The sequence below is a fragment of the Pieris brassicae genome, chromosome 14, assembly GCF_905147105.1.
Source record: "Pieris brassicae chromosome 14, ilPieBrab1.1, whole genome shotgun sequence".
NCBI classification, from domain to species: Eukaryota; Metazoa; Arthropoda; class Insecta; order Lepidoptera; family Pieridae; genus Pieris; species Pieris brassicae.
The window spans coordinates 3476559-3493469 of NC_059678.1; the positions used below are offsets into that span (position 1 = coordinate 3476559).

At 34.5% G+C, this 16911-nt stretch overlaps 1 protein-coding gene across 4 annotated transcripts; it reads left to right on the forward strand.

Moving 5' to 3' along the window:
* Positions 1 to 507: 507 nt before the first annotated feature.
* LOC123718053 lies at positions 508 to 16147 on the forward strand. Of its 4 annotated transcripts, none has more exons than XM_045674419.1 (7): positions 508 to 714; positions 2168 to 2302; positions 3132 to 9020; positions 10917 to 11089; positions 12541 to 12758; positions 14092 to 14297; positions 15296 to 16147. In XM_045674419.1, the coding sequence occupies exons 1-7, from the start codon at positions 602 to 604 to the stop codon at positions 15372 to 15374; spliced, it is 6813 nt and encodes a 2270-aa protein (XP_045530375.1). In that variant the 5' UTR covers positions 508 to 601; the 3' UTR covers positions 15375 to 16147. The 4 variants fall into 4 exon arrangements, with proteins under 4 accessions (XP_045530375.1, XP_045530374.1, XP_045530378.1 ...); XM_045674418.1 differs by having other exon boundaries at positions 2165 to 2302; positions 15296 to 16146; XM_045674422.1 differs by lacking the exon at positions 508 to 714 and adding an exon at positions 1568 to 1783 and having other exon boundaries at positions 2165 to 2302; positions 15296 to 16146.
* Positions 16148 to 16911: the final 764 nt, after the last annotated feature.

A 16911-nucleotide genomic window follows, 5' to 3' on the forward strand; every position in this document is an offset into this window, starting at 1 on the left:
GTTAATTTTTAATTGACACCAATAGTACCTGAGACGAGCGCGTTCAGTTAAACAAATCTGCTTTTGTTAGTATTCGTTGTAGATACTACAACAAATTTAAAACCAGCTACAGACTCGCGAGGCCAGCCTCGTTTCAGAGCACATATACGAATATTGGCGAGTCAAGGTGGCAAGACTGTGGAAGCCATATCTACACTCTCGCTGTATTTAGTTACCCGCTACGAAAAGATCGACGTGATTGGATTGACTATGTTAGCTAATTTATGTGAGTAAGGCACAAGGCTATATAATATTGGTAGACTATATTATAATGCTTTGTGCTTATTTGACAAAAATCGGAGTGGAGGCGACACGTGAGGCAGGTCCACACTGTCGCGCTCGTGTTTCCTCGTGTATCGTCGAGAGTGTGGATGGGCAAGAAAATAACATTAAAAACGATGAATAGCGTAGTACGGTAAAACAATGAAGAAGATTGTATAGGTAAAGAAGAAAAAGTCAACTGACTAACTTGTCATTTACAACATGTTTATAAAAAATTCTAACAAATTTTAAAGTGTTTTAATTCAATTAAAAATTTTAAGAAATGTAGAAGTAATATCCGATGTCCGGGCCGCTGGGTGTAGGGAACTATGCTTCGTTTATCATATGGTTTGGTGTTTTATGCATTTATGTGTCACTTCTTACAATTACAATACTTGGAGTGGTCTTTATTTTGTAAGTTATACATTAGGTATTTTTAAAGTATTTGCCTTAACATATATTTTAACAGTAACGTATAGTATTATTAATAATAAATTAGTATTAACGTAGTGTATTCTCGTTGTTATCAGTACTTAAAAAATTAATGGATACTAGAACTCGGCACACCGTAGTAAGTACTATAAAGTTAAAATGAGAGAGAGAGTGAGAGTGAGAGTTAGTCACGCTGTAGAATTGTTTGATCTTAGTATAATCAATATAGGGTGGTTAATTTTCAAAATGGTTCTATAAAAGATAATATGCTGCATATTTTTCAAACAAACGATTTACATTTAACTAAATGTTGCAGAGTCGAGACTTAGCACTAAATAGCTCTATATGTAAAATCCACTGTTTTTGACGTAAGCCAGTCAGACTTAGCGCTAAGCTTGTATTGTATTTGTTATTATTATTTATTAACACTTCGTTGCACATAAAATACAAAGTGAACATAATTCAATTAATAGGAGGGCAACTGGCGGCCTTATCGCTTTTGAGCGATGTCTTCTAGACAACCACTGTGAGAAGATAAAAAAAATTATTAAATATAAGATAAGGTAGACAAGAAATGCAAAAATACATATTGCACATAATTGTTGAGACAAAACTAAACAGGAACAAAATAAAGAAATTTCACTGCAAAAAAAATGAACAAACTTAAACTAAGAAAAAAGGTTATTGCGGTCGTGAGCGGTTATAACATTGTATCTTTAGTAGATTTTTGTATTTAAACACTAATAGACTGTGCTGTTATTTGTCATAAACTGCATGTGACAATGTATAGTTTGGAAATGTCAATTTATGTTTGAATTTACATGATAACGAGGGAGTGTCAAATTTAAATGTGTATTTATAACGAATTTTCGTTTGTTTGTGTAAACTGAAATGTGAATATTGTTTCTACTTTGCAAATACATGATTAATAAATTAACCAGCCGAATCTTTAGTTAGTGAAGTGTAATGATAGAATAGTATCAACGCGAAATTAGAAATGGATCAAGATGACACCCAGAGTAACAAACCTGTTGATGCCGCGGCCAAGTGAGTAAATATTATAAATTAGACTTATAGTTTTAAATAGCACATCAATAACACTACTTTATGTTGCTTCATAATTCAATTGTTTAAATTCTGAGATATATAAAGAGATAAAAAAATATTGAATATATTGAATTAAAATTAAAATTTACCAGCGCCGTAATAACTAGTACCGTGCTTGAAGTTTTAGTTTATAATAAGTTGCGCACAATAGTCAAATTATAATGATTAGAAATAAGTTCAACTCTTAAAGCATATGAGAGTACATTGCATATGGAGACTACAACAAATACATCTTTTTTTAGGACTATTCTAGCCCTAAAATATCAGTGGATTCTGATTTGAGCTCTATGTATACACTGTACTACCAATTTGTCTTAAATTTCAGAAGGAAGCGCAGGTCATCAATATTGAAAAGTCAAAGACCGATTCGAACTCCATTCTCTGAGCTTGAATTTAATGTTGCTACACCCACTGACACAACAAAGAGCCGTCGCGTCAGTTTCTCTAAAAGGACTGGTGTAGCGTAAGTTTTATAATATGTGTAAAGAGGGAATAGTATTTCTTGTATGTAATTTTTTATTTAATTTCAGTCCAAGGACACCAAGGCACTAGGCTTTATATATTTTACTATTCTCTATTGTGATTTTTATAATAACATACCGAAAAGGTGAAATGCTTTTGTTACATTATAATAATGAAATAGTTTATGAAATGCAATTGGCTTTATAAAATAAATTAAGTAACTTAATTTTGCTTTTGGGGTGCTTTTGTTAGATTATTATTATTTTTGGCCTAAGTTTTCTTAATTGTGTGAACATTGTATGGTTTTCATTATATCCTTCCTTTGATAACTATATTAGTGTATACTTCTTAAATAAGGTCTATGCCAAAGGATTTTTTTTACATATTGACAACAATATATACAACTTGTGTGTAACCAGGCTCCAGAAGATAAACCTATGGAAATTGTATTCGTTTTTACAACAAACTCCCAAGTAAAATTTCAGAATTATCACTAAATAAATTCCTTGTTAAACGGAAATTAATTAATAAAGCTTTTTATAAATTTGACGAATACTTAAATCATCCTAATCCTTGGCACTGATTTGATCCAGTTCAAACAAATTGTTTGATTCAAAACTTTGCGATTAAAAAGAGTGAGGGAATGTTTCTTGCCAGTTCTTTTTGCCCTCTCTATGCCCTTGCCTTCGAACTGGTAGTAAATGTAAATTCACAATTAATTTAACTTCTTTTCTGTCACTCATAAGTGTACTTGTTTACCTATATGAATAAAGTTATTTTGAGTTTGAGTTTGTAACTACTAATATTTATGATATTTTTTAATATTCCAGGGAATTCGTTACAAACGAAGGTACTACTACTTGGAAAAATTTCTATGAAGAACATAACAAGTCGCTAGAAACCTCTGGAAATGATGCTTCAAAATGTCAAAGACCTCAATCTATTGGTCAATTAGGTAGACATATTTTTGACCAGCAGTTTGAAGAAGTTGAAGCTATAGATTTTAGCGGAACATTCCTCCCGACACAAACACTTGCACAACAATTACATAACTCCCTAAATGTCAATATCACTCAGCAGCTGGCTGCATTAGAATGTACTGGGGAGAAACTTGCAATTCCACAACAAAACTTTGAGTTGAGTGAACTAACTGACCAGAGAAGCAAACTTTTTAATGATGATCTCACCATTCCAGCTATGGCAGAAATGTCAAACCAAATGAATGTTGACTTTTCTGCTATGCATAGTAAATGTGATGATCTAGATGAAATTCAAAAAGATTTGAATAGAGTGCATCAAAATGTTGTTGGATCTGCTAATTTCGGAAATGTCTCTGAATATATAGAAGTTGACCTCAATATGACCAGTGTTGGTTTAAGGAATGATGATGATATGTCTATAACTGAGACAGTCCAAAGCCCGAAAGTACAAGAAGTAGTGAAGTCTGTATCAAAGAAATCAATTACAAAGTTTAGTTTAGAAGATAAAGAGAATATAGCTCTTAATCCATATGCACCAATTTGTGAAAGTGAAAATTTTGCAGTAGAGGAAAAAAGTGAAGTATTAGTTTTTGATGGCAAAAAATTAACTGTACAGATTGAGAAAAAAAGTATTTGTGCACCTATATCTGTGCAATCACAACCAAGAAAGACAATAATACTTAATATTGATGATGATTTACCTAATTTCATATCAGATCCAAAACCATCTTTAAAATTACAAGATGATAATCAAGAAAACCTGGATGATGTGTCTAGACGTAGGACAACATTGTTTGAAGATAAATCCATGGCCCAGGCTTTACCTGGTAAAGTTATTGAAGGTAGGAGACAGACAGTTATCTATAATAATGACTGTAATATGTCTACAACTGAAGCTATACCTGTAAACATTATTGATCAGAATGAAGCACAAACTAACCCAGATAGGAGAAGGACAATTATCTACAATGACGACTGTAACATGTCTACAACTCAAGTTATATCTACAAAAATATACAATCAAGACCAAAAAGTATTGCAGAATAATGCAGAGAGAAGAAGAACTATTGTCTATAGTAATGATTGTGATATATCTATGACACAAGCCCTATCAAGTAATGTAATTATTGATGCCTGCACTGCACAGGCAAAAGAAAAGAGACAAACAATTGTCTTTGAAAATGGTGGAGATTTATCATTAACACAGGCTATACCTGCTACAGAAGTTATGCATAACAAAGAAAATCTTTCAGAGGCTAAGGTAGAAAAGCGACGAACTATTATTTTTGAAAATGATGGAGATATATCATTAACACAGGCTATACCAACTATGGAAGTTATGCATAACAAAGAAAATCTTTCAGAGGCTAAGGTAGAAAAGCGACGAACTATTATTTTTGAAAATGATGGAGATTTATCATTAACACAGGCTATACCAACTATGGAAGTTATGCATAACAAAGAAAATCTTTCAGAGGCTAAGGTAGAAAAGCGACGAACTATTATTTTTGAAAATGATGGAGATTTATCATTAACACAGGCTATACCAACTATGGAAGTTATGCATAACAAAGAAAATCTTTCAGAGGCTAAGGTAGAAAAGCGACGAACTATTATTTTTGAAAATGATGGAGATTTATCATTAACACAGGCTATACCAACTATGGAAGTTATGCATAACAAAGAAAATCTTTCAGAGGCTAAGGTAGAAAAGCGACGAACTATTATTTTTGAAAATGATGGAGATTTATCATTAACACAGGCTATACCAACTATGGAAGTTATGCATAACAAAGAAAATCTTTCAGAGGCTAAGGTAGAAAAGAGACGAACTATAATTTTTGAAAATGATGCAGATTTATCATTAACACAGGCTGTACCTACTATAGAAGGTATTCATAACAAAGAAAATCTTTCAGAGACTGAGGTGGAAAAGAGACGAACTATTATTTTTGAAAATGATGGAGATTTATCACTAACACAGGCTATACCTGCTATAGAAGTTATGCATAATAAAGAAAATCTTTCAGAACCTAAGGTGGAACAGAGACGAACTATTATTTTTGAAAATGATCAAGATTTATCATTAACACAGGCAATACCTGCTATAGAAGTTATGCATAACAAAGAAAATCTTCCAGAGCCTAAGGTAGAAAAACGACGAACTATTATTTTTGAAAATGATGGAGATTTATCTATTACACAAGCAATTCCAACAGATATCATAAATAACAAAGTACCAGTAGAAACTAAAGCAGAAGGAAGGCGAACTGGAGTCTTTGATAATGACGGTGATATATCAATAACACAAGCTCTCCCTACAAATATAGTTAATACCTTAAACACAGAAAGTTTAGCAAAGTCTGATGAAAAGAGGAATACTATTGTGTATGAAAATGATGACATATCTACACAGCCAGCTGTGTCTACGCAGTTATTAGTTACTGATAATAAACATGAAACTACAAATAAAAGAAGAACTATTGTACATGAAGATGATGGTGATATATCAATGACGCAAGCTGTTTCAGCGAAAATATATCAAGGTGACAATAATATAATAAAACCAGTTCCTAGTGAAATTCCTTCACAAATAGATATTAATACTCAAAATAAAATGCTGCAATATGAAGATATGGATATTTCAGTTACTCAAACACTACCACAACATATCTTGTCAAAGAGAAGAATTATTTGCAATGAAGTTGACTTATCTATGACACAAGCCATACCTTCAAACATACTAAATAAAAATAAGACTGTTCTGTATGACAACAATATGGATGTATCTATCACTCAAACAATTCCACAGAGTGTCTTCATAGCCCAGATAGAAAAACAGACGACTCTTTCTACCAATGAGGCCACAAAAAATGAAACACAACCAGCACAAATACTTCCCAGAATTGAAAGTGCACTTTTACGGGAATGTCAATCTACAATGCAAAATGTAAACAATTTACATGGAGAAGCTAAAAGAGAAATTTGTGTTACCCAATCTGAGAGTAACATCACAGAAACTAAAATGGTAGAATTAACTGGCATGGTATTGCCAGAAAATTTGGTAGAAAATATGGATACATCGGATAATATCCCTTCTCAACATACGGACTTCAATATGTCAGTAGATGATGTTAAAATAGAAGAGAAACAGTTTCAAAGTGAATTTAGTAATACATCTATTTATGAGACAGATAAACCTGATTACGGCAATCTTTCACTTAATAAACCTATACCAAGTAGTATCCTAACTCTAGAACAGAATTTGGAAAATAAGCAGAGAAAATCACAACATTATCACGAATCTCTAAGTGGCAACCAAGCTTTCGTTTATCAATCTATAACAAATGTAAAAATTTCTGATCAAGAAGGGAATGTACGTTCAAAAATACTTACAGAGAAGCCATCGAGAGAGTCTATTAAAGAAAATTTATATTTCATTCAGTCTGAGAATAACTTACAACAAACAGAATTACGTGAACCTTTAGATTTTGCCGAGTCCATTGATAGAGTTAAACAAATAGAAGAAATAAAATCAGATTTTGAAAAGCCAAGCCAAGCTTGTGTTACTGGATCAATTTCATCTCAAATTTCAACAAAAACTAAGAAATCAATATTAAACGAATTACTAGACATGTCGACGGGATCGGAAGAGTGCTTTGATGACAAAAATATCAAGGCCGTTATAGAAAGTAGAAGTGACGACATGAAAGTCGTTAAAGATGTACAAGAAGACATGAATGTTGCTGAAATAAGATCAAGTGATGTATTCAGAATAACAAGAAGTAGTTTTGATGAGCCGGAATTGGAAGAATATAGAAAAAGAACAGAAATTGAAGAGACGCCTTCGATTAAGTTAGAAGATAGTGACGTAGATGATTTAAAGAACAGATTGAAAACTTTAAAAACTGTATCCAAAAATAGACATTACGAACAAGTGGTTAGTGAAGATATAAAAGAACCAGATTTGAATAAAACAAATACAAGAAAATCTTTTAAGAATGCGGACGATACACGGGAATTATTACAGATGCTCTCTGAGTTCACTGATCGGCCATCTCTGCCACCAACTATTGAAGAAGATATGTATTTAAAAGAAGAGGAAAAGTATGGAGAGACTCAAACTGAGCCACGAAGAATTAGTTTTGCTGCTAACAGACGATCTGTTGTTCTCAGCAAAGAAGAACTTCTTAATAACATATCAATGGCTCAGGCTGCACTACAGGAATCGCGTTACCTAGACGAAACTTTTGATGAAGCGACTGAGATGTCAAATGAAACAATAGATATCGAGGACAGGAACCCGAAATCTTTAAGAATAAGCAGTGATGTGGTTAAAGAGCTAAAATTTGATGACACAGAAGATGATGTAGTTATTTCGCCGTTGAAGAAAACTGCGTTCGGTGAAACAACTTATATGAACGAAAGTAAAGAAAAATCTAAAGTTATACCGACTTACGATGTTACAGATGGTATTAAAGAACTAATGAACGATTTGGTTAAGCCAATGGCTGATGTTCTACCCTTCGAGGCTGGCAATTTAGATAGATCAACGAAAAAATCACCGTCAACAATCAGTACACAAATACAAGCTAATCTTATAACTTCAAGTCAAATTGATATAGATGATGAACTACAATCGACTCCAGACTCAGTTGCTGACATGAGTTCATCATTGCTTAACAAAGTTGCTTCTCTGGGTAGTAAAGCGATAGCCAGCGTCTTCCCAGGACCAAAGTTAGATGATGAAATACCGGAAAAAGCTCAATCCCCAAGAAATCGACCAAGTGTGCCAGGCCATGTGCTTGTGTTCGATCCCAGAAATCCATTAAACAATGTTATATTATCTACTAGGGATTACGAAAACGTTCACGCATACAATCCTATACGATCAACTGAAACCCTTCATTCTGAACGAGAACATTCTGTACAATTAGCTGGCTCTAACGAAGATAATGGAAGAGTTGAAACACAATACAACGTTAACGTTTCTATCGCATCAGGCGACGCTGGATCGCAAATTAATAGAAGCAATACGTCCATAAAGAGTAAACCACTATCTATAGATCGATCAGTGGAAATGAAACTGAATATAAGAGATAATGAAATTAACACGGAAATAGCTATGAAACCGAATTCAGAACTTTTAGAAGCACATTCATCGCTCACATTGGTGGACGATGCGTTAGCACGCAGCACTTTTGATGTCGACTTAGATACGCGCACAGAATCTGATGCTAAGTCACCGGTTCGGGTTATATATGAAATGGATGAGAACGGATGTCTGTCGGAGAAGCTGGGATCAGAACCGACGTCAAACGATGAAGATGTAGAAGTCGATCATCCGAAGAAGCGCAGTCTCAGTCCCTGTGTGCCAAAAACGGATTTGACCCCAAAGCCGCACAGTAAAATACAGAAAATGTCAAATAGTCCACTACAAAGGCCAAGAACTAGTCCAAAGAAGCCGATAACCGTTCAGGAGATTATGACACAGTTCAATATTACTAAGAGTGAACAAAATGCGATCGTGAAACAAGTGAATAAGGCTGTAGATTTTGAAATGAGAAGCGTGACGTCATACGATAGTAGCCAAAGTGCAAAGTCAGAGCGGGAATTTAGCAGTGACTCGTCGAGGGTAGACTTCAGATGTATTAGTGAACAAAGCTCGAAGAATATGTTCGATCAGTGCGAATCCAGTACCAACGTTGTCGCAAAGATTGATATGTTGCCGTTTATGGGGTAAGTGTTTCAATTAATTTAGTACTTATAGCAAGATTGTTTCATTATTACATACATACTTACGTACATTTTCCAAAACAATAAGATTCAGGTCCCATCGAGAAGAGGGAGTACCGATATCTTAAAGGCCACTATTGCTTTCTCGAGCCTTCTGTTATAGTTCAAGTTTGCGTTAGTTAATTAAAATCCCATATATGGTGCAGAGGGCACCAAGCGTAGAATACCAGCCTCATCGCTCTTGCGTAGCCCTTTTGACTTTACTCTAGGTCATTCTAGCTTTCTGCAACAAGGCTTCGTTGTTCTTTCGCCTCTGCAATGATGCTTCGTTGTTCTTTCGGTTCTGAACAGATGCTTCGTTGTACTTTTGCCTCTGCAATGATGCTTCGTTGTTCGTTCGCTTCTGCAATGATTCTTCTTAGTTCTTCCGGCTCTGAACAGATGCTGCGTTGTACTTTTGCCTCTGCAATGATGCTTCGTAGTTCGTTCGCTTCTGCAATGATTCTTCTTAGTTCTTCCGGCTCTGGACAGATGCTGCGTTGTACTTTTGCCTCTGCAATGATGCTTCGTAGTTCTTTCGCTTCTACAATGATGCTTCGTAGTTCTTTCGCCTCTACAATGATGCTTTATTATTCTTTCGCCTCTGCAATGATGCTTCGTAGTTCTTTCGCTTCTACAATGATGCTTCGTAGTTATTTCGCCTCTACAATGATGCTTTATTATTCTTTCGCCTCTGCAATGATGCTTCGTAGTTCTTCCGGCTCTGAACAGATGCTGCGTTGTACTTTTGCCTCTACAATGATGCTTCGTAGTTCTTCCGGCTCTTAATAGATGCTGCGTTGTACTTTTGCCTCTGCAATGATGCTTCGTAGTTCTTTCGCTTCTACAATGATGCTTCGTAGTTATTTCGCCTCTACAATGATGCTTTATTATTCTTTCGCCTCTGCAATGATGCTTCGTAGTTCTTCCGGCTCTGAACAGATGCTGCGTTGTACTTTTGCCTCTAAAATGATGCTTCGTAGTTCTTCCGGCTCTTAACAGATGCTGCGTTGTACTTTTGCCTCTGCAATGATGCTTCGTAGTTCTTCCGGCTCTTAACAGATGCTGCGTTGTACTTTTGCCTCTGCAATGATGCTTCGTAGTTCTTCCGGCTCTTAACAGATGCTGCGTTGTACTTTTGCCTCTGCAATGATGCTTCATTGTTGTTTCGCTTCTGCAATGATGCTTCATTGTTCTTTCGCTTCTGCAATGATGCTTCATTGTTCTTTCGCTTCTGCAATGATGCTTCATTGTTCTTTCGCTTCTGCAATGATGCTTCATTGTTCTTTCGCTTCTGCAATGATGCTTCATTGTTCTTTCGCTTCTGCAATGATGCTTCATTGTTCTTTCGCCTCTGCAATGATGCTTCGTAGTTCTTCCGGCTCTTAACAGATGCTGCGTTGTACTTTTGCCTCTGCAATGATGCTTCGTAGTTCTTCCGGCTCTTAACAGATGCTGCGTTGTACTTTTGCCTCTGCAATGATGCTTCGTAGTTCTTCCGGCTCTTAACAGATGCTGCGTTGTACTTTTGCCTCTGCAATGATGCTTCGTAGTTCTTCCGGCTCTGAACAGATGCTGCGTTGTACTTTTGCCTCTGCAATGATGCTTCATTGTTGTTTCGCTTCTGCAATGATGCTTCATTGTTGTTTCGCTTCTGCAATGATGCTTCATTGTTGTTTCGCTTCTGCAATGATGCTTCATTGTTCTTTCGCTTCTGCAATGATGCTTCATTGTTCTTTCGCTTCTGCAATGATGCTTCATTGTTCTTTCGCTTCTGCAATGATGCTTCATTGTTCTTTCGCCTCTAATGTTCCTTGATAGTATTTCGATTAAAATTCTCACGCCTTGTGTTATTTTTAGAAGCCGTGACTGTGAGTGGGAGTCCACTTCCGGTGACACATGGACCTTCCTGTTGCTTCGATCGCGTGTCAGAGTGACTGTCAAACGAGAACATAGCTATTTCAACGCGTCGAGAACGAGTGTCCGAGCCGATACACCGGTTATGGCTGTAAATGTCGATATGGTTCATAACGGTATGTATATTGGAGTATTTAAAGGTATCTATCCGTTGTTTTGCTGGTCATTTTTTTTCTGCTTAAGAAAATTTCAGGTTCTCAGGTGTTCATGTTTTTGTTTACCTAACTGGTCATACATTTTAGATAAATGATTTTGTAATATATAATAAATAAATTAAAAAAAAAAACTGTCTGAAAAGTTGAATGTCTAAATACTAAAAGGGCACATGTCACATTTTAACCCAATTTTTTTTTAATGCTTTAATCACTAGTCAACACATATCTACACCGTTTTCTGTCGAAACAGCACTTGTCCGCCCTTTACACGAACAGTAAACGACTTGTCTATTTTAACTAAATACTAAAACTGCACTTGTGCAGAAGAATACCTGTCATTTTGGAATAGCATTATAGCATAATAAGAATAAAACTAGAATAAGAAGAATTATAATAGAATAAAACTAATAGGTGAGAACTATAGATGGTTAACGAATACATTATAACTCTTTTGATTAACTTTGTGTTTGATTTTATTTAAATATTACTTAGATTGATTACTATGTAAGTGGTAAAAGAACACATGTCCACGGTAATACATACCTAATTACTAAAAGGTAACTTTTTTTTTTTTATAAATTAGGCGGCAAACGGGCAGGAGGCTCACCTGATGTTAAGTGATACCGCCGCCCATGGACACTCTCAATGCCAGAGGGCTCGCGAGTGCGTTGCCGGCCCTTAAACTTGTCCATGATATTTTTATGGCTGTTTTTAAGCATTCACAGAGAAATATGCATCTTTTTAATATTGATTATGTTGTCATGTACATTCTTAATAGCATACATAAAAATCAAGTTTGTATCTTCATTCTTTCAAAAACTATACAGTTATTTCTATCTCCTGTAAATTTTCATTCAGAAATAAATAGGGGACGAGTGCCCTTTTTGTATTTAGACATTCAGTTGTGGTCTAACACAGTCAACTATACAAGATCGTATAACCGTCAAACTGGTTACTGTGCAGCAGGAGTTGTCAATTGAGATAGTAAATAAATTTATTACAAGAGATTTAGCAACACCAAATAACTTACGATAACTGAGGTCATATTATTTCGTAGTTTTCAATAGTAACCCCATTTTTAACTCGGTAAAAAAAAGTTGTACGGTTGTATAGTCGTAAAAGAAAAGTTCGTCATTAATTGGTTTTTGACAGCATCGTTATACAATTAGTATAACGCTGTATTTCCCACTATAACGGGGTGATTTCACAAGTTTTCTGTGGTGTAAGATTTATAATGATTTGTGAAGTCCATAATTAGTTTTCAGAAAGTTTCTTGCCAGTTTTTTAATCTTAAAACCGGTTAAGTAGTTTAGGAGTCCATCGCGGACAAATATCGTAACAGGAGATTTATATATATTAAGATTTGTCAAGGATTAAATAAACATATTTTCTATTTTCTAATGAATTTTCAGATGAGAAAGACGAACTTATCGCCCTCTGCCTACGTTTAGCGACGCAATCCATGCGTTACCAGTGTTCCCGTGAGTGTACGACAGCGGGCCAAGTACCAACTATGCTGAAGCGTTGCGTGTCTGTGTCCAAAACTGCTGTTCAGTGGTTGAAAGCCATGCGAGACGCTATGCTAAGGCTGGCCTTCCAGGTGGACAGGGACGGGTGTCTCACTTTGAAGGTAAGTTTTGTGTACATCTATGATAATGGTATGTAATTTATTCGCGTAAAATGACGGTAGACATAAAAACACGTACATGTATAATAGAAAAACGTATTTTTGTAGGAATCCTCGTAAAGATGCATTTCGTTTTCAAGCATAGACAATGAGTTTGAAAAAGTAAATAATTACTCTTGACGACACTTAATAAGACAATCAAAGACACCCCCCCCCCCTCCCCCCAATAGTACTCTACTTTAACGGCCCCATAATCTATAAACAAAAGGTAAAGCCTCCACAGTTGCTAAACATCTGTGTGAATGTAAACAAAAGTTAAGCAATGTTTCTGAAAGAACTAAATCTTTGTGTCTTTGGGTGACTCCGGCCACAATGAATTCATGGGATTTCTATTAATGTTACATCCAAAGTCGCCATGGCCACATGAATATTGTGCTAAAGTATGTTTTGAATTCAAGGGACATTTTTAGTAGCTAAATGGTGTTGCCACAACCAAGGTCGTAATAAATAAATACACTGTTTATGACTTACGGTTTATGGAAATAAATAATAATAAACATTTTTTAAAAATTGTATACGTCAGGCAAGTGCTTGCAATCTTCTCCATTCTAAAAGTATATAGTAAGACTATATACTATATTCGACTTATAAGAAGCTCCAGAAGACAAACCACTCCTTATATGGAAATTGATTCGTTGTTACAACAAACTCCCGTATAAACGTAAATTAATAAATAAAGATTTTTTTTTTATAAATTTGACGAATACTTAAATGATCTAATCCTTGGGATTGATTTGTTCAAACAATTTGTGTGACTCAAGACTTGGCGATTAAAAGAGTGGTTTTTTCGTCCTTGCTGGTTAGTAAATAAAAATCTAGAAACAGTTTAACATGTTTTCTGTTAATAGGGCCGTTAAAGTATTACGTACGCACTGTAGGGCGGAGGAGACCTTTGATTTTCTTTCTTTCACGCTGATTAGCACGCGGAACGTCGTAAAAAATTAAAATTTAGAATTATGTAATAATACATAGCTTTAATTCGTTCAAAAAGTGTTTTTCTTAATGTGTAAAAGCTATTTTAACAAAAGACAATACTATAAGTGTACTTGTGTAGCTATATAAATAAAGTTATTTTTAGTTTGAGTTTAAGTCTGAATATTTGACAATTTCATCAAATTCACCCATTTCATATACTAGATCTAGATTATATCGTTCTAAGTCTAGAACGAAGCATTATTCAATTGAATTTGATTAATTGTTTTTAATTAAAGTTCGCCGTGTCAGTCTGACCGTTGACATTTGAGAGTGACGTCTGACAGATTGTCACAATTGACAGGTGGCAAATGTACGGCTCCGTTCCGTGTGGGAGGTGTCTATGCGTATAGAGCTAACAGTGGAAGACGCACACGAGAGTGCATGGCCATGTGCCAATTCCATTGGCATTTCGACGATCGTCGCCGATGTGGATGTGGCCGCTGATTCCCTGAACGGTTTAATTAAGAATGTGCCTCATGATTGGGGACATGTCCCGAGGACCATTTGGTAAGAAGTCATTTTTATTTTTCTAACCAAATTCAAATAACGTAAATGATTTAATGTTAATCCAACAATATTTTTTATTAGTTTAGCTTAGTGTTCTACATTTTATATAATATAAATCTCCTGTCACGATGTTTGTCCGCGATGGACTCCTAAACTACTTAAGCGATTTTAAATTAAATTGGCACACCGTGAGCAGTCTGGTCCAACTTAAGAGATAGGTTAGCTTAGATCTTTAATTATAGTCGCAATTTTATTTTATTGCAAATTATTTGTCTATAATTAATTGACAGTCACAATTATCTGTTAACTCCAAAAGATTCTAACAGATGTCGATACTTTTCGACTGGATTGAGTAAGTAATCAATAGATGGCACTGCTGTGCTAAAATTCAACATCATGATTACCACGTGTTATTGAGGCTAAAGTATAAATTAAATTTATTTTGTACTAAACGAAATACCGTGAAATTCAATTATTTCCACTTTTTTAATTGTTGGTGTTAGCATAGCCAACCACGTGTTACTGAGACCGAAGTGTAAATCAAATTCAAATTATAGTGACGATGATACAGTGAAATTATTCTTTCGTGTCACGGTATTAAGGCTAACTAAAACCACATTAAGGAGAATCGAAGTTCGCGGGGGCAGCTAGTTTTAGATACAGGTGAATCGTAAATAACATCGTTCCTTTTCAGTTGATAGTCTATTCTATTTTGTTGTTAATTTAGAAAATTACGACTTAGACATTTCTATAAAAAGTCGAAAATTATTATGACGAATTTGTAAAAAATCAGTTTTTAACTTCATTAATCGAAATATCGGAAATTTATTCAAATTATATATGATTGGCCGGAATCTAACCTCAGAACCTACTTATCCATTCGATATATGGCTTATAAAATAAAGAAAATTAAAAAAAAACCTCAGACCGCCGGGCTTATCCATTGCCACGTTTGACAACTCTGTTTTAGATATTTAAGAACCATTTTTCTCTTTCAGGAAGCTCTTTAAGTACCTCAAAAATAAGCCGCGTGATGATGACTTCTACGGGATTAATATATTAAATATGGTTAAATAGTTTTATTTCCGCTTTTTATAATCTGTGATTTATGAACGAAGACTGAATGTTCATTACGTACCTAACCTACATTAGCTCAATTATAATGACAATAGCGTTTATCTGTGCAACTCAATGTCAAACATTTTATTTAGTGTGACAGCTGACAGTTGACAAGCCGTCGCAGTTTAACAAATGGCAGGAACAGATTATGAAATCTTTAAACAAAACAATTGATTGACTCGCAATGGAAATAAATTTTGAATTAGACAATTTAAGTTTTAGTTTATTTATTAAATAAATATTTAGATACGAAGCGTAAACTTTGACTTGCGTATGTTGAATTGCTGTCATTGTTGACTTACTGAAGTGGGAATTTGTTTCGGAATCCTTCGAAAGACTCGGTAAATACTAGGACTGTACTATGTCAAGATGTTTTGGCATATGGAAGCGTTACTTGGCGCGAAAACCATTCTAAATCATTTATAATTTTGAATTTGATACTTTAAAAAAATCAATAAGTTGAGTTGTTTCAGTTTATATTGTACAAAAACAAACGCTGAAAAATTTCCCAATGTATACATTACGGTAATATAAGTTGAAACTGCAAAATGTCGAATGAATGCTCGAATTTTTAATCCGTGCTTTTCAGCAGCGCAAATTAAATTTTCAATCTAATTTTTTCTCAATGATTTTTAGACGTCAGTATTTTTATATTTCGAAAAGAAATCTAAAAAAGGCGTTTTAAAAATATCAAAATGTATTGTATAATTTTAGTTTAAAGGATTTCCAATACTGTATTGCTTTACAATTTATTAAAAATATTGGTGGAATTATTGTGTTTTAATTAGCTTTTGATTGTTATTTATAATCTATGATAGATACAGAGAAGAAAGCAACGACTATACTCTATGCGTGTATATGTTTTATTAACGTGACCTGGATACAAGTCATTTGGCCAAAATTTTTGACATAACTAACTTATATTATTTGGAAAAAATAGCATCTTGCAATATATGGTATAGAGACATTTAGACAAAAATGAAAGGTTAATACAGTTTTAATACAAAATGTGCCTTTTTAAATTGTATTATTGTTATTGAGGGGAATTAAATATTATTTATTAGTAATTAATTAATTATTAATTACTCTAAAAGCCTGAACCCCTCCTACCACGTCACTGTTGGGGTAACTTGGGGTCTCCTAGGCATTCTACCTAAAGACCCGTGATTAGCTGATACAGGAAGCTTCCATTGCATTGACATCGCCTTACAAGTCAACAGTAGGGTTGCTAATTCTTGACTATAACAAATTCCTAGCAAATTTATAAACTTTCGTATGTTGTTATAACGTACACACATTTTCACCAATTTATCAATTTGCGACGATGTTGTGTTTAATTTATAAACTAACGGATATCCATTCGTAAGATTCTAAACGGTTAGTTTAGGGACTTATTCAACCAATCAGATCGCACAAGCCGTTTGCTTATCGCTTATTATTTAACGGGTAAGTTTATCAATTTGCGAAAATGAGGGCGTAAAATAATATAATTTAT